The sequence below is a fragment of the Phyllostomus hastatus genome, unplaced genomic scaffold (assembly GCF_019186645.2).
Source record: "Phyllostomus hastatus isolate PE091 unplaced genomic scaffold, TTU_PhHast_1.1 phas_scaffold_1674, whole genome shotgun sequence".
Lineage (NCBI taxonomy): Eukaryota > Metazoa > Chordata > Mammalia > Chiroptera > Phyllostomidae > Phyllostomus > Phyllostomus hastatus.
In genome coordinates, this window is record NW_025334011.1 from 25,603,783 (window position 1) to 25,630,293 (window position 26,511).

The 26,511-nt window shown below is 38.5% G+C and overlaps 1 protein-coding gene across 4 annotated transcripts in view; it reads right to left on the reverse strand.

Moving 5' to 3' along the window:
* The window catches only part of LOC123831270 (pre-mRNA-splicing factor 18), a 46,030-nt gene extending 19,868 nt beyond the window's left edge, over window positions 1-26,162 (reverse strand). For 2 of the 4 annotated variants that reach the window (XM_045858095.1, XM_045858093.1), the window contains exons 1-8: window positions 26,003-26,162; window positions 16,877-16,954; window positions 16,735-16,761; window positions 14,129-14,233; window positions 10,533-10,646; window positions 4,021-4,167; window positions 2,326-2,394; window positions 733-873 (exon numbers count right to left, since the gene is read on the reverse strand). In XM_045858095.1, the coding sequence (XP_045714051.1) occupies window positions 733-873; window positions 2,326-2,394; window positions 4,021-4,167; window positions 10,533-10,646; window positions 14,129-14,233; window positions 16,735-16,761; window positions 16,877-16,954; window positions 26,003-26,068 (747 nt within the window). In that variant the 5' untranslated portion in view covers window positions 26,069-26,162. The remainder of the gene's footprint in view (window positions 1-732; window positions 874-2,325; window positions 2,395-4,020; window positions 4,168-10,532; window positions 10,647-14,128; window positions 14,234-16,734; window positions 16,762-16,876; window positions 16,955-26,002) is intronic. The other 2 variants (XM_045858096.1, XM_045858094.1) reach the window with 1 other exon arrangement.
* Window positions 26,163-26,511: the final 349 nt, after the last annotated feature.

Consider the following 26,511-nt stretch of genomic DNA (forward strand, 5'->3'; position numbering starts at 1 on the left):
AACACTAATTCAAAAGAACATAATCACCCCATGTTCACTGCAGCATTATTTATAATCACCAAGATATGGAAGCAGCCCATTAATGGACATAAAGTGTCCATTAACAGATGATAAAACAACTATGGGATATTTACACAATGAAATACTATTCGGGTGTAAAAAAGAAAACGTTTTCTTTGCAACAGTATGGATGGACCCGGAGAACATTGTGCTAAGTGAAATGAGCCAGTCAGAGAAAGACAAATGCCATATGATTTCACTCATATGAGGAATCTAGTCAACAAACTGAACTAACAAGGAAAATGCAGACAGATTCATAGATGGAGGGCAAGATGACAGCTATTTGAGGAAGATTTTAGGGGGTAGAGAAATTGAACAAAAAAAGAAAAAGGACTCGTGGACATGGACAACAGTGCGGTGACTGCTGGGGGAAGGGGTGTATATGGGGACTAAAATGTAATGTAAATAAATACAATTAAGATTTTTTTTAAAAAGGCTTCATTTCTTCTTAGAGAAAGGAAAGGGAAGTAGAAAGGGAGGGACAAGAATATTGACTGGTTGCCTCTCACACACACCAGGGACTGAACCTGCAAACCAGGCACATGCCCAGACCTGGAATCGAACTGAACTTCATTTTGCAGGATGATGCCCAAACAACTGAGCCACACCGATTGGGGCTGTATGCTATTTTTAAAAAATCAACTAAGAAAATCATTTTTTGAGATTCCTTACCCTTTTCCGTAACTTTCTGAAAAGGGGTCTGAGATAAGACTCGGTCTGTTTCTGTGTAGCACTGTTCAGTTTACCCTGCACACTGCGCTTCACGTAGTCTTCTCTGGCATTCAGTTCTTTAGCCCAAACACCAAGAAGGAACTGTGGGAAAAATGGATAAATTTAGACTGCAGCGCCACCCAGTGGTTGAACAGGTTTAAAAGTTCGCTAATGCACAAAGCAGTGTAGTACCATCCTTACAGAAAATTTCTTGACTGATTACATTATCATCCACTAATAATTAACGAACTATATCTGCTGATTCTGTCACATATGTTTTAAAGTAGCACCTTTGGGAATTCATAAACCTCCCTGTTCTATATATATATTCCTAGTTCAAAGATAATCCGTTTCCCCCCAAAAGAATTACCCAAATACATGAATAAGTATTTGACAGAAATAAACTTTTACTTACATTTCTATCACATCAAATTTGCCCCACCTAGATTATCAGCCATAGCACCATTTGCCTGCGATAGTTAATAAATCCCCCAAGTACGATGTCGTACTATGTGGACTTTCTACTTTTGCAATAGAGACAATAATTTAACTAAAAATTCCCATAAAAGAGAACAGAATAGAATAAAAAAGAACCTATGACCCATACTCTCCCTCAACCAACCCCGGAAAACGACTGCAGTACCCACTGGGTTGACCAGTGCGATGAGCACCCTTCCAGAGGCAGGTGACAGCACTGGCTGCAGAGAACACACCCAACTACTGGCCTTCCTGTGCAATCCTATATAAGAAGGCGCTGTCACTCTAAAATCCCAGTTCATAATAAAGAGTTTCACGCCCTATCTAGTTCCATATCACTTCCTCAATAGATTCAGAATCTTTAAAAAAAAAAGTTCTTATTTACTTTAGTGAGAGGGAAAGAAGGCAGAAAGAGGAGCAGAGAAACACTGATGTAAGAAAGGAACATCAATCACTTGACTGTAAGAGACACCCAAAATAGGGACCCGGACGTGTGCCCTGACTGGGAATCAAACCGGCAACCTTTCACTTTGCAGGACTGAACACGAAATATTTTTTAATAAATGCTAAACTACTAAAGACAGTATGCTGAGAAGGAAGATAGAATGAGCATATCACAGCAAGAATAAAGAGCTGTGTGAGTAACTGAGAAAATGAACAGTCTCTGAAAGGTTACTCATGTGTTTGCTCTTTTCACTGCCAATGTCTTCTTCCCTCCTTCCTTTCTTTACTGTCATTGCCTCCCACAAAAGCTTCTAGAACTCTCCCCTCATTGTAGTCCTTCCTCGAGTGCTTCAAAAAAATGTAGAGCTCCCCATAATTCGTGTTCTATCCACTGCTGTAATCCTATTCTTTGTGTTTATGTTAATAAGCCAGCTTTTTAAAAAGTGCCAGAGAAACTTAAATATGTCTTTGATTAACCTCTATATCCAAATGAATAGCAAATTCATAAATAGTGCACATCAGAAATGTTTATTGACCTTTCCCTTCCCAGTCTTTAACTCTTGACAATGCAAAACTATAAAAACAATTATTAACCATAAAAATGTCCACCTTTTTAAACTTAAAAGTACATACCTTAAGGAATTTGGTAATGATGTCCATGTCTTTATGATCATCACCTTTTCCTAAAGATTCTCCCAAAGCCTGAGGAAAAATAATGCTCCTGCTCATGAGTGAAGAGCAACAACTGAATAGATACGTTATCAACACCAGTCTAAACGTGGCTCTTTATTACATAGACTGTCCAACTGTTATTTAAAAACCTGATGGAATCTCTAGATAACTTTTTTTAAAAAACATTAACTTGCCATTTAAACTGTGAAAGCATGTTATATTTTATGAATCAAAACAGAAGAGAAGGTAAGGGGAGTGACTGTTAATGCACAGGAGATTTTGTCTCAGGGGAACAGTTGTTCTAAAATTGGAGTGAGATGATAATTGTACCACCCCATGATTATAAAAAGACCACTGAATTGTACACTTTAAATTGGTAAATTGTAGGATAGGTGGATTTCTCAATAAAGCTGTTAGGGGAAAAAAGAAAACCTAGAGATGGTTGCACACACCAATTATTCTAATATAATGTACAGCCCATAGACAGGTAATTGGGGTACAATTAACAGGACATCCTCCTTGATGATGATATCAATATGTGCAAGAGCAAGGATTGAAAGAAAAAGAAAAACTAACACTTTACATTGTATTAATATTAAGAGCTTTAAACTAAGCAATATCATTTGCTTGAGCTAGACATTTGGATAATACAGCATTGTTCTTTAACTGAGATTACATGTATCACTTCACATTCAACACACTGACAACAAATTAGAAAGCACAGGAGTGCCCAGTGCTGAAAGAGAGTAGGGCTGGGAGACACACCCTGCTGGTGGGGTGCAGACTGGCACAGCCATCTGGAGAGCAGCTTAGTGGTACAGCTGAACCTGGTTCTCGAACTTAATTCCCTCCATAAAACTGTTTGAGAAGTGATCCGCCTGACAAGCAAATCTCCTTTTTCTGTTGCCTGAGAGAAGCATGACTGATCAATCATACAGGTATCAGCTTGAAAGGGTCATCAGGTAGAGAACTGAGACCCGAAGTTTTATTAGACAACCGAGACATTTATTTTGTGAACAACTTATTCAAGAACCAAAATTTTCAAGAACCAACATGTTCGAGAACTGAGGTTTGACTGTACTTAGACGTCTAAGTTAAATATATGTAAACCCAGCAATCCCACTTCTGAGTCCACAGAGCTGTTTGTGGTGATAGGGGGCTGGGAGCCACCTAGTTGCCCATTATTACGGGAGAACAAAAGTAAACAGCAGTGAATACCACAGGGTATGAAGTATTACTTAGCAGTTAAAAGCAAAGGTTTAGATGTACACAGGCATCAAGGATGGATATTAAACACACAGTTCAAAGTATAAAAAGGAGAAGTCAAAGCAGAAAGAATTTCACAGAACACCATTTATGGAAATCAAAACTCAGACTCCCAAAACACTATTAGTTTTAGAAGTCCACCAACAAACAAAACAATGCATATCAAATATATTGGAATGACTACTTTTGAAGGCAGGAAGTAGGGGAATGAATGTGAGTGGACAATGAGAAAGAAGGGAGTTAATAAATGAAAGCATGAAATGATAGAAGGGCCTTAGTAATGATCAAAGAGCAGTGTGCTCTGCACTGAGCTATCTCATGAACTCAACCATTTGCTGCAGGGAATGAGAGGTGTGATGGGGAATGAGGTACGGTGGGTGTAGAGATTACCTCTAACTCTTCTATTGTGGTGTTTTCTTCATGAACTTTCAAATCATTCTGTGTGTCCTCCTCTCCAGGTTCCTGACCACCCACAAGTTCATTGAGGTATTGCTGATCAATCTTATCCAACGCTGCTTTCAGATCATTTCTCAATCCCTGAGAAAGGTGAAAAGTTACACCTAGTATAAAATGTCACACATATTACACTTGATTTTTCACAAATCATATGTATCATTCATCTCAAACAACCAGTCAAGATGGCGGAGTAGGTAAACACTGCACTTGCCACCTCCCAGCTGTACTTGCCGTGGAGAACCACCTGAAGACTATTCTGAATTCCCAAACATTCAGCAATGTCCATTGTATAAAATCAGTGTCTCTCTATATCCTAGGCTATCAATACGTTTTTAACACCAGCAAATTCCACACAGCATTCACATCGTTTGTGACAATGAAAATGGAAGCCTTAAGCTGGATCCTTACCTTACACCATATACAAAAATTAACTCCATAGGGATCAAAGGCCTAAACATAAGACTAAAATGATAAAACTCTTAGAAGAAAGCACAGGGGAAAAGCTTCATGACATTGGACTTGGGAATGATTTCTTGCATAGACCATCACAAGCACAGGCAACAACAAGAAAAAACGGGTAAGTTGAACTTCATCAAAATGAAAAACTTTTATGCATCAAAGACACTATCAACAGAGTGAAAAGATAACCCATGGAAAGGGAGAAAATGCTTGCGAATCACGTATCTGATAAAGGCTGATATCCAGAATACATAAAAATCCACCCACATGATTCCAAATGGGCAAAGGACTTGAACAGAATGGGACATGCAAATGGCCAATAAGCAAATGAAAAGATGCTCAACATCAAGAGTAAATATACACAAGAAATCCAATCCACAATGAAATATCAGTTCACACACAAGGATGGCTATTTGCAAAACAAAACAAAACAAAACAAAACAAAAACCCAGAAAATAACAACTGGTGAATAGGATATGGAGAAATGGAACCCTTGTGCATTGCTGGGAATGTAAAATGGTGGAGCTGCACTGGAAAACTGTTGGCAATACCTCAGTAAGTTAAATGTACCATACCGAGATATGTTATAATTAAAATATGCAAAGTTAAAGACAAGGAGAAATTCTTTAAAGAAGCAGGAAAAAAACAACTTGTTACATATTGTACAATGAAACCACATGTAGGAATGTTGCAGGCCAGAAGGGAGTGGCACAATATATTCAAAGTACTAAAAGAAAAAAGCTTCCAACCAGCAATACTCTACCTGGCAATGTTATCATTCAGAATTGAAGGAAAGATAGAGTTTTCCAGACAATCAAAAGCTAGAGTTCACCACCACTAAAGAAATGTTAAAGGAAGAAAACTATAAAAAGTAGAAATCTCACTGTTAAAGGTACATATAGAGTAAAGGTAGTGAATTAATCATGCATAGAGCTAGTATAGAGGTTAAGACAAAAGTAGTAAAAACAATTATAACTACAATAATTAGTTAAGGGATACAGAAGAGAAAAAGATGTAAAATGTGACATCAAAAACATGAGACTTCTGGTCAAGATGGAGGCATAGGTGCACATGGTTCACCTCCTCACACAACCACAGCAATAATTACAACTAAATTACAAAACAAGTATCAACCCAAAATCGTCAGAAAATCAGTCTGTATGGAAGTCAGACAACCAAGAAACCCCATTCATCCAGACAGATAGGAGGGGTGGAGTTGCACAGATGTGTGGGGAGGATTAACAGACATGGAACGGGTAGTCCCACACCCACATGTGGTGGATAAAAATCAAGAGGATAGCAGCTCAACACCAGACCACCCAGCCCAGGGTTCCAGAGACAGGAAGATATGCCCCCGTAACTTCTGGCTATAAAAAGCAGTGACGGCTGGGGCAGCAGAAGAAACTGTGGGATTCTCAGGAGTCCCTTTTTTTAAAAAATGATTGTATTTCTTTGTTTTTAAAGAGAAGGGAGTGAGAAACAAAGGGAGAAAAACATCAATGTGTTTTTCAATGTGTGGTTGCCTCTTGAGTGCCCCCTAGTGGGGACCTGTTCTACAACCCAGGCATGTGCTCTGACTAGGAATCTTTGGTTCACTGTCCAGCACTCAATCCAGTGAGCCACACCAGCCAGGGCAGGAGTCTCTTTTTAAAAGACCCACAAAGTACTTAAAACTTATGCAGACTCACTCCCCCTGGCCTTCAGTACCAGGTCAATAGCTGGAAGGGCACCAGTGGCATACAGGGAGAAACTGAAGTGTCTGGCATCAGGACGAGTGCCGGGAGACACCATCCTCCCACACAAACCACCAGAGGCCAGGGAGCAGCACTGTCACCACTCTGAGCCCTCCCCCACACAAAGCCAAGAGCACGACACAGTATCTGAGGCTCCATCAACTTGGTCCACATGGAGTGTCCCCCCCTAGTGATTACCTAGGGCTCCACTTCACCCACCTTACTGGTGTGCTTTTCTACAATAGTCCATGCTATTAAGACAGGAAGTCAAAGCAGTTCTATCTAATACATAGCAACAAAAACAGGGAGGCTGCCAAAATGAGGAGACAAAGAAATATGGTCCAATTAAAAAAAAAAGAAACAAAACTGCAGAAAAAGAACTAAACAAAATGGAGATAAACAATCTATCAAGTGCAGAGTTCAAAACACTGGTTATTAGGATGCTGAAGGAACTCACTGGGTACTTCAACAGTATAAAAAAGACCCAGGCAGAAATGAAGGTTACACTAAGTGAAATAAAGAAAAACTGACAGGGAACTAACAGTGGAGGGGATGAAATCAACAAAATAATCAATGACCTGGAACATAAGGAAGAAAAAAATATACAATCAGAACAGCAGGAAGAAAAAAGAATCTAAAAAACGAAGATAGGCTGAGGAGCCTCTTGCACAACTTCAATGCACCAACATTCAAATTGCAGGGGTGCCGAAAGGAGATAAGAAAGAGCAAGAAACTGAAAACTTATTTGAAAAAATAATGAAAGAAAACTTCCCTGATTTGGTGAAGGAAATAGACATACAAGTCTAGGAAGCAGAGAGAGTCCCAAAGAAGTTGGACCCAGAGAGGACCACACCAAGACACATCATAAGGAAAATGCCAAAGGTTAAAGATAACGAGAGAATCTTCAAAGCAGCAAGAGAAAGCAGAGAGTTACCTATAAAGCAGTTCCCATAACCATCATCTGATTTCTCAAAAGAAACTTTGCAGGCTAGAAAGAACTGCAAGAAGTATTCACACTGATGAATATCAAGGACCTACATCCAAGATTACCCTATCCAGCAAAGCTATCATTTAGAATGGAAGGGCAGATAAACTGCTTCCCATACAAGGTGAAGCTAAAGGAGTTCATCATCACCAAGTCATTATTATATGAAATATTAAAAGGACTTATCTAGCCCTGGCTGGTGTGACTCAGTGGACTGAGTGCCAGCCTGCAAACAATAAAGGCACTTATCGAACAAAAAGAAGATCAAAACTATGAACATTAAAATGGCAATAAATTCACAACTATCAACAACTGAATCTAAAAAACAACAAAGCAAACAAGCAGAAAAGAAACAGATCACAGATATGGAGAACATTTGGAGTGTTATCATTTGAGAGGGGGAAGAGGGACAATGGGGGGAAAGGTGCAGGGATTAAGAAGTACAAATTGATAGCTACAGAATAGCCATGGGGATGTAAAGTACAGTTTAGGAAATGGAGAAGCTAAAGAACATATGTGCATGACCCATGGACATGTACTTAGTGGGGAGATTGCCCGAAGGAATGAGGGGTACTGGGAATAAGGGGGTAAAGGGGAAAAATTCAGATAACTATAATAGCATAATCAAGAAAATCTTTTTTTTAAAAAACATAAAACCTGGACAGGTAAAGTAAAAATGTAGAACTTTAGAATGTGTTCAAACTTAAGTTACTATCAACTTAAAACAGACTGTCCCAGTTATAAAAAGTAACACATGAGGATGTGATGTTCCTCATGGTGACTATATTTTTGCATTGCATATTCAAAAGGTGCTAAGAGAGCAACACTTAAAAGTTCTCATCACAAGAAAAACATTTCATAACTATATATGGTAAGGGGTGTTAACTATTTTCAGTGATCATTTTGCAATATATACAAATAAATTATGATGTACAACTGAAACTAATATAATGTTACATGTCAATTATACCTAAGTTTTTAAAAACGCGTACAAATAAGAAAGCATGTATTATCTGACACAGGCTTGTACAAGATTAGAATACAGCAAGGTGGAGTCAGTTAATATTAGAAGATAGAAGATTTTTAATGTAATAAAGCATGAGTAATAAAAAATTAAATAAGATAAAAACATCAGTTAACAGCATTTTACTTTATCTTTTAATAAAGAAAGTGACTTAGGATATAGAAGAGAAATAAATGTTGGTAAAATGAAGCACTGTAAAAACCTCTAGCTCTTTCCAAGAATTTAGGTTAAGAAAGAGTTTCAAAGGACTAAAAATAAAGAAAAACAAACTGTTGTTTATATTAACTACATTATAATTAATATATAACATATTAGTATGTTATATTCATTATATAAACAAAGAAAAATTTTTTAAATTCATTTATGCTTTGGGGGAAGAAGTTAAACACAGAGTAAATGATTCAGCAATTTCACTTCTGGATAGACATGCAAAAGTGAGAGGGGCTAAAACAGGTATTTGTACACCCATGCTCATCAACTTTATTCACAATAGACAAAGGGTAGGAACAACCCAGATGTCCATCTAGGGTGAAGGAATTGCAGTTTGTACATACAATCGAATACATTCAGCCTTAAAAAAAAAAGGGAAAATCTGACACATGCTACAACGTGAATGAACCTTCAAGGTATTATTACACTAAACTCGAAGACTGGTCCAGCGAAGCTTTCAGATGACCTTAGCCATTCACTTGACTCCAAGATCCTAAGCCAAACACTGCCCAGCTTAGCTCAGTCAAACCACAGAACTGTGAGAGGTAACAATAAGTTATCTTACTAGATTTCAGAATGATCTGGTACAGTCATGGATGACTGAAAAGAGTTTAAAATAATAAATTGTTTTAGGCTACTAAGTTTTGGGTGGTTTGTTACATAGCCATAGATACCCACACCTGTGTCCAAGTAAATGCTAGAACAAGTGGCTAAGTAAATAAGGCCACAGGATATCCGAACAACACTATTGTAAATGACATTTGTACAAAGCATAAAACATACTCTTTTCAAGAGCCTGACGAATAGCTGCCAAAACAAACCATAAGCTGAACTACAGAACAATACCAGAGCCCTAAATGAAAAGCTAAAACTTACTAGCTTTCAGAAGAAAATACACAAGCATATCTCTTCAAGACCTTAGTTAGGATCTGAAAAGATTTCTTGGGCAAAACACTGAAAGCGAGAACAATAAAACCAAATCCTGATAAAGTAGACTTCATCAAAATTTAAAATTCACCACCCCGCCCCCCAGCACAAAAGACACCAATGAGAGAATCAGTAAGGCACAGACCAGGAGAAAATAGTCACAAAGTATATTTGTGTGTATTTCACAAAGGACTTATATTTAGAATATATGAACTCCTACAATTCAAAAATAAAAAGACAAACAACCCAATTAAAACATGAAGACTTAAACACACGCTACACAGAGAAAAATATAGCCAATAAGTCCACAATAAAAATGTTTACGGTCTTTTGTTACCTGGAAAATGCGAACAGAAGCACAATGACACACTATTACACATACAAGAAAATGGTTAAAACTTAAATGACTAACATTAACAAATGCTGATGCCATCTGGAAATATTTGGCATTTCTTAAAAAGTTAAGCATACATTCACTCTTACTATTCAGCAAGTCCACTCTCAGGTATTTACCCGAGAGAAAGAACGTAAGTTCAAACAACATTTTGTGTAAGAATGTCCAAGGCAGTTTTGTTCACAATGGCAGAAGGTTGAAAACATGGTGGTACATTCATATGACTGAATACCATCAGCTACTGACATCTGCAATACCATGGGTGAATCTAAAAAACATGCTATTCAAAACAAGCCAGACACTATGACTTCATCTATAAGTAAAAGGAGAACTAGTAAAATGAATCAATGGCAACAGAATTTAAAAACGTGGTTGCTCAGAAGAGGAAAAAGAAGAATACAGGTGGGACAAGAAGGGGCACTAAGGAACTTTCTTAAATGATGAAAATGCTCTGTATCTTCACCAAGGTAGTGGTTAGAAACTTACACATAGTTGTCAAAGATATGCTTAAGTTGCTTATGATATGGGCTTTTAAAATTTTTTTAATTAATTTTTTTAAAAATTGAGGAAAAAAATTACATCACCAGCAGTAAGTAATCTGGGAACTTTTTCCATTTTTCCTTACAATGATACAATTGGTCAAACTCCATCGGACTTCATACTGTTCTAGTTTATGTGCCACAGTGATATTCTAGCTTTGTTCTGTCCTCTTACCTTGTTAACTTCTGGTGTGAGGATCTCTATTTTTCTTAAACGTTGAAAAGCATCATAATCAGTTTCTCCAAACAGTCTGATTGGTTCTCCTCTTTCTCTCAGCCTCCTGATAACCTATTTAAAAAAAACACAGACACACAGTAGTAATTCCTTATGTTATCAGAAATAGTAATTCCTATTTTAGGTGACCAAACACTTATTTTGAAATTGTCAAGAAAAAGTTCTGTTTGTTTTTCCTTTAATTTTCCATCAACAAACATACTAACTCATTGTCACACCTTCAATGCTCCTAATGGTTGTAGGCCCTTTGGATGTTTCCAAAAGGTACCAATCTATGTAGTAGAATAGATAAGAAAAATAGTAAGATGAGAGCCAGTGATGATATTTATATAGAGAATGAAAATCCAGTTTGGAGCCAGCTGATGACTCAATGGCCATAGCCACGGTCAGTTGCAATACTACATTCAAACCAAATACTTGTCCCTCAGAAGAGAAAGTGAGTACAATCAAGATGCGGCACGTGCAAGGCTTTTGAGGTGCTGACGATACTCAATTTCTTGACTTGGGTGATGGTTTTTGAGTATTTGTTTTAAAATTATCCATTATATTGAACATATGTGTTTTATATACCATGTACACACTACATTTCATGAAAAAGAGATACAAAAACTTTAATTAAAAGTAGATCCAATTTTTTTTTCTAGGTACCAAGCTGGGAACACAATAAGAAACTGTAAGTAGGGCTCACAATGGATTAACTGAAACTTGTATTAAAAAGAAACTTAAGGGGTCAATTGCTTTCTCTAATCAATGCAGAAATGACCTCAAAAACATCTCTGTCAGGTCCCCGTCTGACAAGTGACAGGAATTACACATTTCTTCATGAAACAGCACACCCGATTTTTGGATATGTTTTACTTCTCAAAAGAAATTAAAATCTGCCTCTCTTAAATTTCTACCCCATTATCTTAGCTCTACTTTATGAAAGCACAGATAATACTCAATTTCTTTTCAAAACTGGAGCTGGAAGACTTATGGCCACGATCAGGCGTAGGCAGATACACTTCCCTTCCTTGTATAACCAAAAAAAGGACAATAACAAATTTGAAAGCATAATAAGATACACTATGCCTCCTCGCACAATCAAAAGAAGGAAAACAACAAATGTAAAAACAAAAAATAACCAGAACTGTCAGAAAACCCAACTGTATGGAAGTCTGACAACCAAGGAATTAATGAAGAAACATTCATCCAGAGACTGGCAGGAGAGGTAGAGGCGGGCAGCTGGGGTGGAGAGGATTCACAGCAAGGCGGTGGCTGGAGTACCAGATGCAGGAGGCAATGGCTGCCCAACTGGGGCAGGCAAGTTGGTGGATGGTGAACCCACGCAATCTCAAATTTGCACAGATAAGCTGGGAGGAACAACTGGGGAGCGAGACAGACCTCACAACCCAGGGTCCCAGCACAGGGAAATAAAGCCACAAAAGCTCTGGCTGTAAAAAACTGTGGGGGTTGAGGTGGCAGGAGAACTCCCAGCTTCGCAGGAGAAATTGCTGGAGAAACCCACAGGGTCCTAGAATGTACATAAACCCACCCACCTGGGAATCAACGCCAAAAGGGCCCAATTTGCTTGTGGGTAGCAAATGAAGTGACTGAAAGTAGGCCAAAAGCTGAGCAAGTGGCATTGTTCCCTCTCAGACCTCTCCCCCACAGACAGCACCACAATGCAGCAATGTGGGTTGCCCTGCTCTGGCGAATACCTAAGACTGCGCCCCTTACAACATAACAGGTGCACCAAGACAAATATGGCCCAAGTGAAAGAACAGGTCAAAGCTCCTGTTGCCTCCCACATACACCCCAACCAGGGATCTAACCCTGACTGGGAATATATACATATATGTATATGTATGTGTGTATGTGTGTGTGTGTGTGTGTGCGCGCGCGTGCACGCACCATGGACATAAACTAAGATAGGGGAATGAATGCTGGTAAGAGTGGGGGGTACAGAGAGTGGAAAGTAATAAAGGGGAGGGAAAAATATGACAGCTGTAATAGCATAATCAATAAAATATATTTAAAAAATTCTTTTATTGAGTGCAGGCTGCGAACCAAAGTGTCGCAGGTTTGATTCCCAGTCAGGGTACATGCCTGGGTTGCAGGCCATGACCCTCAGCAACCGCACATTGATGTTTCTCTCTTTCTTCCTCCCTTCCCACTTTAAAAATAAATAAATAACATCTTTAAAAAAAAATTCTTTTAAAAGTAGAGCTGTCGATGGATGATTTAAAAGTCTCTAATATTCCTCTCTTCAGGCTCAGTATTCAAAATATCTTCCTCTAATTTCACAAGACAGCTTCCAGAGTCCTCTATCCTTTCCTCTGAGAGCTTCCTTTTGTCCAAAGCTCATTTTTGTTTTGTAACTTCTGAATAGTTTGAATCCTTTGTATCACATAAGTATCCTCATCCGAGGATATGTTTATTGATTTTCTTTTATACTAATTGATTGGTTTTTATTGATTTGAGAGACAGAGAAAGACCGAGACAGAGAGACAGACAGACATCAATCAGTTGCCTCCCACACACACCCCAAGCAGGGATCTAACCCTGACTGGGAATCAAACCTTTCTGGTATACAGGATGATGCTCCAGCGAACTGAGTCTCCCAGCCAGGGCTCATATAAATATCTTATAAAAAAAATTTTAAGAAAATAATAGCTGCCCTAGTTGGTGTAGCTCAGTGGATTGAGTGCAGGCCTGTGAACCAAAGAGTCATAGGTGTGATCCCCAGTCAGGGCACATGCCTGGGTTGCAGACCAGGTCCCCAGTGGGGATTGAGCAAGAGGCAACTACACATTGATGTTTCTTTCCCTCTCTTTCTCCTTCCCTTCCTCTCTCTCTCTCTAAAAATAAATAAATAAAATCTTAAAAAAAAAAAGAAAGAAAATAATAGCTAATAATGACCAGAACATGGGCAAACACATAATAGATGGGAATATAAACCAGTATAACTGATATACAGCCCTCTAGTATGTATATATAAAAAGTCTTAGAAATGTATAGACTTAAATTTTTCATGCATACCCTCCAGAAATCATACTTGCAGAAAAATTCCAATGGAAATAATCATACATTAACATTATTATGCATGAATCATGTCTATAGGTTACTCCTCTTAGAATGATTTATAATAGGGAAAGACTGAAGCAATCTGAATGACCATCAATAAAGAATTGGTTTTTAAAATGCTCTGCATTTTGCCTTAGAAAGATATATTAAGAGAAAATAAGTTACAAACTAGTACATTATTTAAAATAACTCAGACAAACATAATTTAGAATATATACATTTAAATCAATCTGCTTAGTTGTTAAAGTTTAGAATGATAGATACTTTTAAAAGTTTAATATAACTGTATCAAGAAAAGCAGAGATAATTTAGAACTTCATGAAGAAAGCTGGCTAGCTGCACAATAACTGAGTTCCGTAAGTCACCTTCTATGGGACATATTCACACAAAACTACTGGATAGAACTAGAGATAAATGCAAAGGCTGTGTAGAGTTTTCTTTTTTTCACAGAACACTCTACATAAGCTTACCTCTTGCCTAGAAAGAGTCATGGGTAACTTTTCCTCTGCCAGTTCAAGTTCTAATACTGGATTTGATGAAGTTGATGGTTTCTGGTCCTCCTCTTTTGGCTGTATCTATAATGGCAAAAAAATAAATGAAATTCAGCTTTTAAAACATAGTTAATATTTATCATTCTATTAGCTTAGCTGTTCACAAAATTTAAATATGTTTTAAATATTCAAGGTCTTCTAAACATTCCTTCAAGGAAAGAGCTCATAATAAATGAGCAGCTTTTAAGAGCTTATCAAACTTGTCCAATTCAATTCAGCATAAATAGAAAGCATGCACATTGGAGACAGCATTCTTGCTACAGAAGAGTGACATAAGTATAATAGTCTCCAAAATCAGAACCTTACAAGAGCTGAAATTTAGACTCTCTTTCTCCCTCAACTCTAAGGAATTTTATTCTCTTCTCGAAAAACAATCAACCTGCTTCTCCTATTTCAGAAAATCATCTTACAGGGTTGTCTGCTCCTTGCTCTGGGTTCAAAGTGAAGGTCAAAGAACAGAACTGCTTTCCAACAGAAACCAGTGAAGCCTCAAGATCCAGCTTTTCCTCCCCTCATTTTTGAAAGGTACACTCCAAGTGCACAGAAATCACTGTTGGACATGTAGAAGAATTTCCAATGTTATGTGGCCCTTGCCCACAAATGGAGCTATGATCCTTGTGAGAAAATAATGAAAAACAGTGCCTCTCTACTACCACCACACAAAGAAAAGTGTGGACATACTTGTTGTTATGAACCAGCAGAGAAAAATATCTCAACATATTTCCTTGACTCTGCCATCCAAGTCACAGTTTGGGAAAATCAAGTTCAGCAATTTATAAGCCCCACTGTGTGCTCTGTAAAACGATATTGAAGCATGGTTTCCCAAGTGACCAAAAGACAAATCTAAAATGCCAAAAGATCAAAAAAATATAAAAGATCAACCTTAAAGAAAAACTCACATTCAACTAAGAAAGGCTTAAAATTACATAACTTAGGGCTCTATATTTTAATAGTGTTATCAGTATTAATAGTGCAAAGAAAACTGAGATTAAAAAAAACTATCTTTCCTATTTTTACAAACAAAATCAGCATCAAACCTTAAAAATGGGAACTTGTTTCCAGAAAGAAATGAAAAGCAATACAGGCTGTATTTCCATTACTACCAAGAAGGAACTATTAAAAATGTTTTAGAAAGAGTAAACTGTGCTTTCTTTTTAAGCATAAAAACAGGTTATTTCTCCAAAAATCTTAGGATGAAAAGTACTCTTAGTTACTGACTGGCAGCTGGATTCAACATGACAAGCAATACCTTTACGGTAATTGTTTTGTTCCAGGACTTTCCAATATATAAGCAAGAAAGTGCCGCCACATCACTGAAGCAACCTACGCAAAGCAAAAATGCCACCATTTTAAAAAAGTGTTTTCCTACCTTATGAAAAAGTTGAAAGGCTCAAATTTAAAGATTTGGGAAAGCAACAAGTCAGCAGACTAAACCCAGGGTAATTCTTACTCCAAATCAAGTTGGAAGTTAGACAATATTGGGCAAGCAAAACATGAGAATTCTTCTTTCCAAATATCTATTCGATGGTTACTTACACAAAACATATTCTAATCTCCTAAATTAGAAGTAAATGAAATCAATATATTCATGGAAAATATCAAAATACCAACATAAACTTTCATATTTTAGAAACCTATCAGAAATATAATGAAATTTTTCAAACCTGTCCTTGCCCAACACTACAAAATAAAGCCAAATGCATACACAAACCATTTGCATCACACATGCTTCCCTCTAGAAATGCTATGCCAGGTAATTTATTGCCACAACTTTCAACATGACATGCACAAGGGGATTGTTTTAAATTGGTGTTTCACAAGCAAAAAGTTGACTTCACATTTATGATTTGGCATAAGTATTTCAGAGAGTCTCTGAAATTTGATTAAGGAAATTACTAAAATAGATAGTCTTTTTAAAATAATTTAACTATAACTTCACCTCATAACCATTAACCCCTCCCAATAAAAAACCCAGTACGTTATTCAACCAGGTAATCTCCAAGATACCTTGAGTCATGCTTCTAAAATACAGTCTTCCAGACAACTCATTGGTTTCTAACAAATATTTCAATATTACATTTTTTATCCAAGAGACTGGGCAATATTTGAAATGTGGTTTCTTATTACAAAAAAGCATATAAATGTTATATGGTGCTATACTTCATTCAGGCAGGGGTACTTAGAGCCAAAAGGGACTGTTAACAATGGAAACAGAAAAGCGTTGGCTTAAACATTCAAAAGGAATCAGGGAAAATACCACTGCTAATACCATTGTTGTTGAAGGAATAAAATGTTTTAGCCCTTTAAAAATAGACTTTTATTGGGAGAGGTGAGGAGAGGAGCAGTGGGGAAATGAAAATGAGGGAGCATCAGATCTAATATTTAATTAAAAAAAAATCAAGCTTTGATCTCAAGCCAATTCATGCTGTCCACAGAAGGCCAAACCATTCCAAGCCAAAAGTCATGCATGCATTTTCCTGAATTCAAGTTAAAAAAGAAAAAAAAATGAAAACCAGAACTCATACCTCTCCAGATGGCTTCTCACTTATAGGCTAATGTATAACATTGATAAATTGAACAGAGATCAATAATTTTGTCACTTTAACAACAGGTGTACAAATTTAAACTCAGAAATAGACAATTTAAGATAAAAGCAGGAATTCATACCTTATAGCCACATCTTTCAAAATATGCTTCCTCTTCTTTTTTTGCAAGTTCACTACGCTTGAAATATTTTTTATTTTCCTATTGAAGAATGAAAGACGTTAATAATATATCCTTGAATAAAATTTCATGTCCCTTAGTCAAGAACTTGAAAACAATCCTTCATTTTTTCAAGAAATTGGCAAAGTATTTTTGGTTCCTTAGAGAGTATATTGATTTCCTGAGCATGCCACCTGTCCTTGATCCCTAGTCTAAATTTGAAGTATTGTACATCTTCTTGCAGTATCATTTTAACAGGCAAATCCAACAGCAAATAAAAGTAACCAACGATATTTTCCAAATGCGCACACTGTTTTGATTTAATTTCCCAACATTTGAGTTCAATGATAATCTGTAAAAATGGATTTATTATGAACCATATAAAACAGAATGCTTTATTTATTTATTTCTAACAGAAGTAATGAAACAAAAATTACGGTATTTACCGCTAACATCTTAAATCTCACTATCAACAGAGTTCCAAGAGTGCGCCTCGTTCTGTCCATCATCTGGAATCTTACTGTATCAGTTAACTGCATTTTATTAATTCTGAAAGTTGTATCAATCAAGTCTCAAAGTAATCTAGACATAGAAGGTTTCCGAGAGTCTTTTCATTAAAAAGAGGTGTGGCTCAATTGGTTGGGTGTACTTCCCAAAACCAAAAGGCCATGGGTTTGATTCCTGGTTGAGTTGTACAAGAGGCAACCAATCAATGTTTCTCTCTCACATCAATGTTCCTCTCCCTCTCTTTCTGCCTCCCTTCCTCTCTCTCTAAACCCTCTCTCCCTTCCTCTCTCAAAAGCAATGAAAATATGTCTTCAGGTGAAGATAAACAAAACAAACTAAAGACAGTTTAAAGGCATTTGTTTTAATATGACTTGATGTTAAGAGACAAGCTCTAAGTCTACTGTGATGGGGTGAAAAAGTTCTTTCTATACCATAAATAAAATTCTCCTGGCTGTTAAATCTATAGTCCCTAATTTGGAGGCTTGTTACTACCTACAGCTGTTATTTCATTGATGATTTTGCTCAAAGATAGTGCCCTACCTTATTAGTAGTAATTATAATAGTACATCAATACCACCCCTACTCAGGTATTTAGTACCTCAGGGTCCGAAGTTCGTTCACTCGGGCAATGACCGCCGATGGATGCTAGGACCATTACTGGAGAGGTTCATGGCGAGCAATGGGAAGACCACGCTGCCCGTACTTGAACCCACTGATCAAGCCAGGCAGCAAGAAAACATCATGTACCTCCTATGAGACATGTAGGAAGTACACAGCACTGTCGATACAGCATGCTTACCAAAAGGTAACTATGAATCGAATCAAACACTTAGGTCTAACTTCCAGTTTATCAGAAGCACAGGAAATAGAGGAATAAGCTAAATAACGCCACAAAGAAACAAACACTGGAAAATTTTACAAAACTAGCCCCAGTTTCTCCAACAAGGCAATGGCATCCCCTTGCAAAGGCAAGGCAAGGGGTGAAGCTGGGGGAATAAAAATGTTCTCAATTAAAAGAAACCTAGAGTCACAATAAGCAAATGCAATGACTGCACTTTGTGTGGATCTGATGTGAGCAAAGAAACTGTAAACACATTACATATGTCTGTATTTCAATTAAATTGGACATAACCGAATGTGAAAGGACTGTATCATGACATTAAGAACCTAAGTTTAATTTTGTTGGGTGTCATTTTGTTTATATGAGAACATTCTGATTTTCTAGAGTTACAAATGTATTAGGGGTAGACAGGGTCTCCTTATACAATTCAGGTTTTTGTGTATGTTTAAAATTTTCATAATTAAATTTTTTTAAGTTAATTCATTAACTTATAAACATCCACCACACACCAAGCACACTAGGAGACGTCAAGATGAAGAAGCTGTTAGTATCACCTGAATATCAAAACTACCCTGAGAAAGATAGAAACACATAATATTCACCCTATCATAGAGGTGAGAATCCTGAGGATTAGAAAGGTCAGGTGACATGCTCAGAATTTAGTAAACCTAGTGTGTAACAGAGGCAGGAGTAGAACTCTGGTCCTTTAAATCCTTTGTACTGTCCAGCATTCCAAGCCACAGTTCTCCACTCCCAAAATGTTATTTCAACATCATAAATTGCTCCTTTTATGTATGTAGCAGATAATTGTCATGTCTCAAATAAATAAGTTGAAAAACACATACGGTGTCCTCTCAGAAAGAGCAGATAGAAAGTAAAAGGACTGTCCAGGTCACAGTCCATGGTGTGATCTATGACTATGATATCTTTTACTTTCATGTCTGTTTCATTCAACACACCTGACAAAATCTTAAACTTGGAATAACAATTCTCAAAATGAAGTTCATGGACTTCTGAGGGTTCTTAGACTTTTTCAGGGATTCTGCCAAGGTCAAATTCATTTTCATAGTAACACTAATAACATGTTATGTGCTTCTTTTCAACTGGCACACACTTGCACTAACGGCACTAAAGCAATGGTGAGGAAAACCACTGGAATCTGAGCATGAATGAAGGCTCGGTACATTATTTGTGTGGCAGTGGTCACTGTGCTCCTCAGCACCATGCACTTGCAGGAAAATACACAGGCCAGTTTTTCTTGTCTTGATAGAGTACAATTTTACCAAATCTCCACCCTTGAGTACAGAGTCTTTAAATATTTGGTATGACAAAATAAAAAATGAAACATACAAAGCACTTCTACCACATAATAAAGTGGGATCATTGTCTCAAGAAAAAAGCACTTGTGCAATTGATTCCTGGGGCTTGCACACTGGACAGTCTCTCGAAACTGAACAAGTCTGTCACTTCAAGGAAAACAGTGACAGTATTTATCACCTACGATAAAATTCCATCTTGCAAATGAAGATTAGAATGGTAGGAAACATGTATCTAGCACTGTGAACTTGATCTTTTTTACACTGTTGATGTCTTCACTAAGATCCCTGTGCATCCTTATAACCTGTGTTTTGAACTCTGCATCTGATAGATTGCTTATTTCCACTTTGTTTCGCTTTTTTTCTGGAGAGTTCACTTGTTCTTCATGTGGGCTATGTTTCTGTGTCTCCTCACTACAGCAGCCTCCTTGTGTGTGTTTCTATGTATTAGGTAGAGCTGCTTTGACTCTGTGTATTGGTAATATGGCCTAATGTAGGAGGTGTCCTGTAGGTCCCAGTGGCATAGCCTCCACTATCACCCAAGCTGGAATGTGTGCCAGAATGTGTGCCAGTACTAGAGGTGTGCCCTTTCTGTGGGCTGAGTATACCCTCCTCTTGTAGTTGAGTCTTGGTTGCTGTTTCCAGATGAATGGGAGGCAATTACCTAGGGTAGTCAGCTCCAAGGATAGGTTGTGACCACTTACCACCAACTCCGCCCCCCAGTGGAGGATCAGCTGTGCAGGAGCGGGGTGCTGGTACTCAGACATGTTCTCTATCTGTCCATGGATGTGCTGGCCCTGGGGTTTCCAGGGTGGTGCAGGCCAAGGTCAGCCCCTACATGTTTGGCCTGGGGCCACCTTGCCTGAGGTATAAAGCAATCTGAGATGGCTGCTACTTGTTTTCTAGCCAGAGCCAACCTGTGAATCTAAGCTGGCTGCTGCTAGTTCTGGGCCTGGGGCTCCCTAAGGCCACTGCTGCTTGTTGGACAAGATTTAGGAAGCTATGAAGCATAAGCTAAGACCAGCCATTCAATAAGGAAAAGCAGCTTGGATGAGCTAAGCAACTTTTACTTCAGGACTTTGATGGTGAGTACAGCTTTGAGTGACAACCTTAATGTGGTCCTCAAAGTGTGCTCAGGTCATTAAAGCCAAATCAGTGGTTTACATGGCAGGATCAGGAAATGACTTTACCTGTGATCAATGGGTTTTGAGGGATTAGTAACTTACTCTTCCTCCATGGAGCAAAAGCATTGCAGAGAGTAGTGGTGACAGTTGAGCACAGAGGTCGAACTTTCATAGAACAGCAGAGGAGGACTAGTGCTGACCCAGTGCTGGGGATTTTAACACAAATCATCCCACTGATCCCTGAGTACCCAACAAGACAGGTGCTACTGTGAACACGAAAGTGACACTCAGACAATTAGCACTAAAAAACACTGCATACTGATAGACTGCCTAACATGCCTTTTATTAAACCACTGATACTGTGTTTGCCATGCTAACATTTGACTCAGTGTATACTTTGGAAATCATTTCAGTTTCACAGCTATTAATAGCTCTAGAGGCTGTATTCAAGTGTTTAAAAATGTCAGTTTGGAAGAAATGTGGTTTTCTTCTGATCCTAAAACCAACACATACGCTCGTGGAAAAATATTAGAGTATACAACTAAGCCCAACAGATTAAATAGAAAGAATCTACAACAACTCCTTCTGAGGATTAAGTCCTGTTAAAGCCCCGGCGCCCATTCTTCCAGGCCCGTTGCTGTGCGTGTACACAGGAGGGTGACCAGCCGTCCCGATTTGCCAGCAGAGCAGCTTCCTGGGATGCTGGGAAAACTGGGAGAGTTCATTTGTGCAGATGCACTCGTGCTTGTGCACGCACACAATAGTGAATAAAAACACTTTTACTGGAAACTTCAAGTGCAGAACCACACTGAGCTCCTTGCATGCACTTTCCTTATTCTCACTTTCCAGAAAGTAAACTATGGCATAGAGAGCTGTTCCTGTTACAGTCTTAAGTCTGTTGTCTAGTTTCCCACTGAGGCAGGGTAGTGGTACAAACTCTTAGTCAGCCCCATGGGGTCACGTGCTCCACACAACATTCCAGTCAAGATGGGCCGACTATATGACCTCGGTGGTCCCGTAAGGTTATAATGAGGCTGATAAAGTCCTGTTGTCTAGTGACATTGTGACCTCCCTTACACGGGAGCCCACAAAGAGGTATCACAACACATCTACCAGCATGGCTGGAATTAAAACGACAGACAAATCTTTAAAAGAATTTAAGGCCTCTGAACTCTCTTGCTTTACTGGTGAATATGTAACATAGTCCAACCACTTTGGGAAAGGATCCGCTTGCTTTTTGTAAAACTGAACATAGAGGTATTCTATGACCTCTCAATTACACTCCCAAGAGAGGTGAAAAATCTAAGACTTGTACAAAAAGGTTCGCAGCAGGTTTGATCCTAATAGCCCATCAGATCAGTAGAATGGATTAACAAATTGGATAAACACAACAGATACTACTCAGCAATAAAAATAAAAAACTGATGCATACACATGAAGAAAACTCAAAACATTATTCTCATTAAACAAAGTGGGACATAAAAGTACACCATATGGTCCCATTTATATGAGATTCTACAGCAGACAAAACTAAATGCAGTAGAAAGAACTCAGAACAATGGTTGCTTCTGAGGGTAGCAGGGGCAAGGACTGATCGAAGCTGCAATATACTTGATGCAGACTGAGTTTGCACAGACAGTTGCATCTGTCAAAATTAATTAATGGCACACTTATGATTTCTGTATTTCTTCATTGTAAATTTTTTGCATACACACAAAAAAGTGTAAACACTAGACACTCGTTAATGATATGCATGCCAAATTGTTTACAGGTAAAGTGTACCAACACCTGTGACATAATTTGAAATGCAAAAAGATAAGTAAATTGTTTTCATTATCCTAGCTGCAGCTGTAAAACACTTGTGCCTTAGGGCTTGCTGTTCCAGAAAAGCTGCTACATCTTTGGTCCTTTTAAGTGGTGTCTCGGGTTTTACCTGTGATACCTGAAACAGTAACTGTTTAGCTTGTGAACACCTCTTGGCAAAGTGGAGAAGCTTCTAAAAGAGACTATGACCTGGACCAAAGACCTATCTATAAAAGCAGAAACAATAAATTAGATAGAAAAGAAGCTTTTATGACTTTGACTCCAAAGGCAAGGGAAATAAAGTAAAAAATAAATGATGGGACTATTTCACACTAAAAAGCTGCACAGCAAAAGAAACTGCCAACAAAACAAGAAGGGAACCACTAAATGGGAGAAGACATTTACAGACAACCGCTCTGACAGGGGGTTAATATCTAAAATATATAAAGAATTCATACAGCTAAACACCAAACTACCCATTTAAAAAATGGTCACAGGGCATGAACAGACACTTCTCCCAAGAACACATAACAAATGATCAACAGATATATGACAAGATGCTCACCTTCACTGGCTGTTAGGGAAATGCAACTCAAAACTACAATGAGGTTCCCCCTTATACCTGTTAGAATGGCTAGTACTAACAAGACAAACAATAACAAGTGTTGGAGAGGGTGTGGAGAAAAAGGAACCCTCATTCACCGCTGGTGGGAATGTAAACTGGTACAGCCACTAGAGCAAACAGTACAGAGGTGCCTCAAAAAATTAAGAATAGAGTTACCATATGACCCAGCAGCCCCTCTTCTGGGTATCTACCTGAAAATTTTGAAATCATTTATTCACAAAAATATACGCACCCCTATGTTCACTGCAACAATTATTCAGTGTCCAAGACATGGAAACAACTAGTGTCCTTCACTAGCTGACTCGATAAAGATGTGGGACATATATACAATGGAATACTCCTTAGCCATAAAAAGAAATGAAATATCATCATTTGCGGCAACATTGGCAGTGGCATTTCAGTACCTCATAGTTACACTAGGCAGAACATTTCAGTACAGGTGTTAGGAGACTTCTTTTAGCAGCTCCTCCAGTTTCACAAAGGGGCACTCACAAGGTTTTTACTATTTCAACTATCAGGCTAACAATTGAAAGCTGGGAAACTGCTTGGAACTGCCAAGATGAGGGGGCTCTTCTGAAAGAACAATATACAACAGAGATGGGAGGTTCCTAGCTAAAGATACAGCAATGAAAACAATTCAGGGATCTGCAACCAGCATTTCAATAAAATTGATTAAAATAATAAAATAAATGGTAGAATAACATGTAGGTAAAGAAGAATTGTTTCATGAAACTATTTTCATATAAATGTCAAGACAAAATATTAATTTCTTCCTGTGGCTACAGCAGTGAAAAAGTATGAATTATTGAGTTACTGACACTATGATGCAGAAAGAAAGTCTGTAAAGCAATTGCTCTTATACTGCTGTAAATCAAAACACGGCACCCCCACGCATACAAAAACAAAAGATGTCCAGTGACTCATACTCTCCTCCTATACAGGCACACCTCGGAAATATTGCCTGTTTGCTCCAGACCATCACAAAAAAGTGAGTGTCAAAATAAAGCAAGCTATAACTTTTTTGCTGGTGGAGGGTCTTGCCTTAAATTTGTAAAAAACGTGGTATCTGTGAAGCGCGATAAAGCGAAGCACATTAAAATGAGGTATGCCTCTATTATTCAAGAGGACTCCCTACATGATTATGCAAAGTCACACATTATGGGCGTAGAGAGAGAGCTCAGCTTTCCGTGATTCAATTTTCCCTCTAAGGTATTTAGATTTCTACATCCTGGCTCTCCTCACATCAACTATGCATTCCAATATCTACATTACCTTTCCAAATACTCTCAAATCACTCATCTGAAGAAAAAGGGTCCCTGAAGCAGAGATAAAAATTAAGCTACAGATACGGACACTCTTTCCCCTTTTATCTGCTAAATAATATTCTATGTAATGAGCTTTAATTTGCTAATTATTTTTAGTTTCATTGACTATGAAATCAACCATCCACCAAATAATACCAACTCACACTACTACATCATAGACATTAATTTTACATTATATCCAAAGACCTGAGCAAATGTTCTCCAAGTGTGGTCCCAAGACACCTGGGGTCCTTCAGATCCTTTGCGAGGGTCTGTAAGATCCCACATCTTTTCAGCACTGAGGTACTATTTGGCCTGTACGCTGTTGGGCTTTAGTACTAAGGGTGAAAAGCAAGGGTAAGTCTCCTGAACCTTGATGAGTATACACACAGCACTTCTCATTTATACGGAAGTATGATGATTGGAAGGAAAGCACTTGTGCGATTAAGTTACAAGCTAAACTGGCTGCTTTTTTTCATGGAATATTACTTGTACATCAAAGAATGCCTACACACTATAGTTATTAAGGCTTAGACTTTCCAAAAGTGAACAAGGTAAACTTGTCACTTCCAGGAAACAACTGGTAGCACTTGCTGTCTATGATAAAATGTCAGCTTTCCAGTGAAAATGAAATTGTGGCGATCTTAGATCTGTCCCCACGAGCCTGACGGTTTCTTGATACTTAAAGATACTTCCCATAAAGTCACTCGTGACATTAAATGAAATTTTTAAAACATGGTGGACTGAAATATATCCACGTCTGGAAGATGGGCATAATTCAGTGAGCCGTTACTGTAATCAGTGAATTAATACAATATATAAATATTTTAAAAGATTCTCAGCTTTAACTTCTAACACAGTAAATATCGATAAACACATAAACAAAGCCCTTTGGGATTCTCAGGATCTTGGAAGCGTTAGTGGGGTCCTCAGCAAAAGCTTTGAGAATCGGTCGTCTAAGTTATTGTTATGCAATAAAGTAATGGAGATCAACTTAAGGAAGTTCCTAAAGCACGCAATTATTTCTCCTTTTCTCCGTTTTTCCAACAGTTTTAGCCTTCCTATCAGTGAAGAGCTGACCAACAGACTCTTCTATGCGTGTTGAGAACAGAAGGAATAATAATTTTAAAAAAATTTTACCAGTAGGAAGAAATTAAAATTAGAAACTAATTCTGAATCGGCCCTTCCTCTATGCTTCAGCTGGGTACAAACCCTTAGTAAAACCTCAGACATAACGACCACAAGAATTGGGGCAGAATTCCGACGACTACCGACAAATGAGGGTGAGTATAAGGGGCAGTTACTGAAACTGCGAGAGAATTTAAAGGGCAGCTAAGCGAAATTTTGCCAAAACCTTGCCTTTTTCTGGACCTCCCCTACCCGCTTCCTAAAGCTCTGGAGTAAAAAGGATCATTGGTGGACCCGGAAGGGGCCGCTCCAGGGTAGTCGGGGGCCCCTCTCGTTAAACCCCACCCCTGCCGGAGTCCGGTCAGTACCAGTCCCCTTGCTCCCAGCCTCCCCTCTCGCCGACCGCTACACTACCCGGCGCCCACGACCAGAGACTCCTCACCACCAAGAGGTTCCGGTCCTCCACCAGCTGCCGCTTCCGGAGGATCTCCGACTTCAGAACGTCCATGTCGCCCGGCTTTAAGCTAGTTTCCCCCTCAGGCTCCTCCGACGAACCCTCACCCAGCGGGCGCAGCTGAAACACCTACGCTGCGAGCACAAATGCTGGGGGACCACAATGACAGCGGCGCTTCCGGCGGAAGCTGAGGTGAGCGGCAGGAGAAACAGAACGCCGAGTGTACCTGTTTGGACAAAGGCGCTGTGGATTAGCGGCCCCTGGTGGCGCCCTCCGGCAGTGCGCCTGTGCCTCCCACTACTGCAAGTGGACTGAAAGGCCAGTTTTCTGAATGGTGTGCAGGTCGACATGCTTCATTTTTAACGATGTTTTGTACCTGCTTGTAACTACTAGTTCAGGTCCTAAAACTCCCTCGCAGAGCACCTCAATTATTTTTAAAAGTGCCACATCCCTACTTTTTATACCAGAAGTTCATATCAGACTTTCTGAAGTTATCT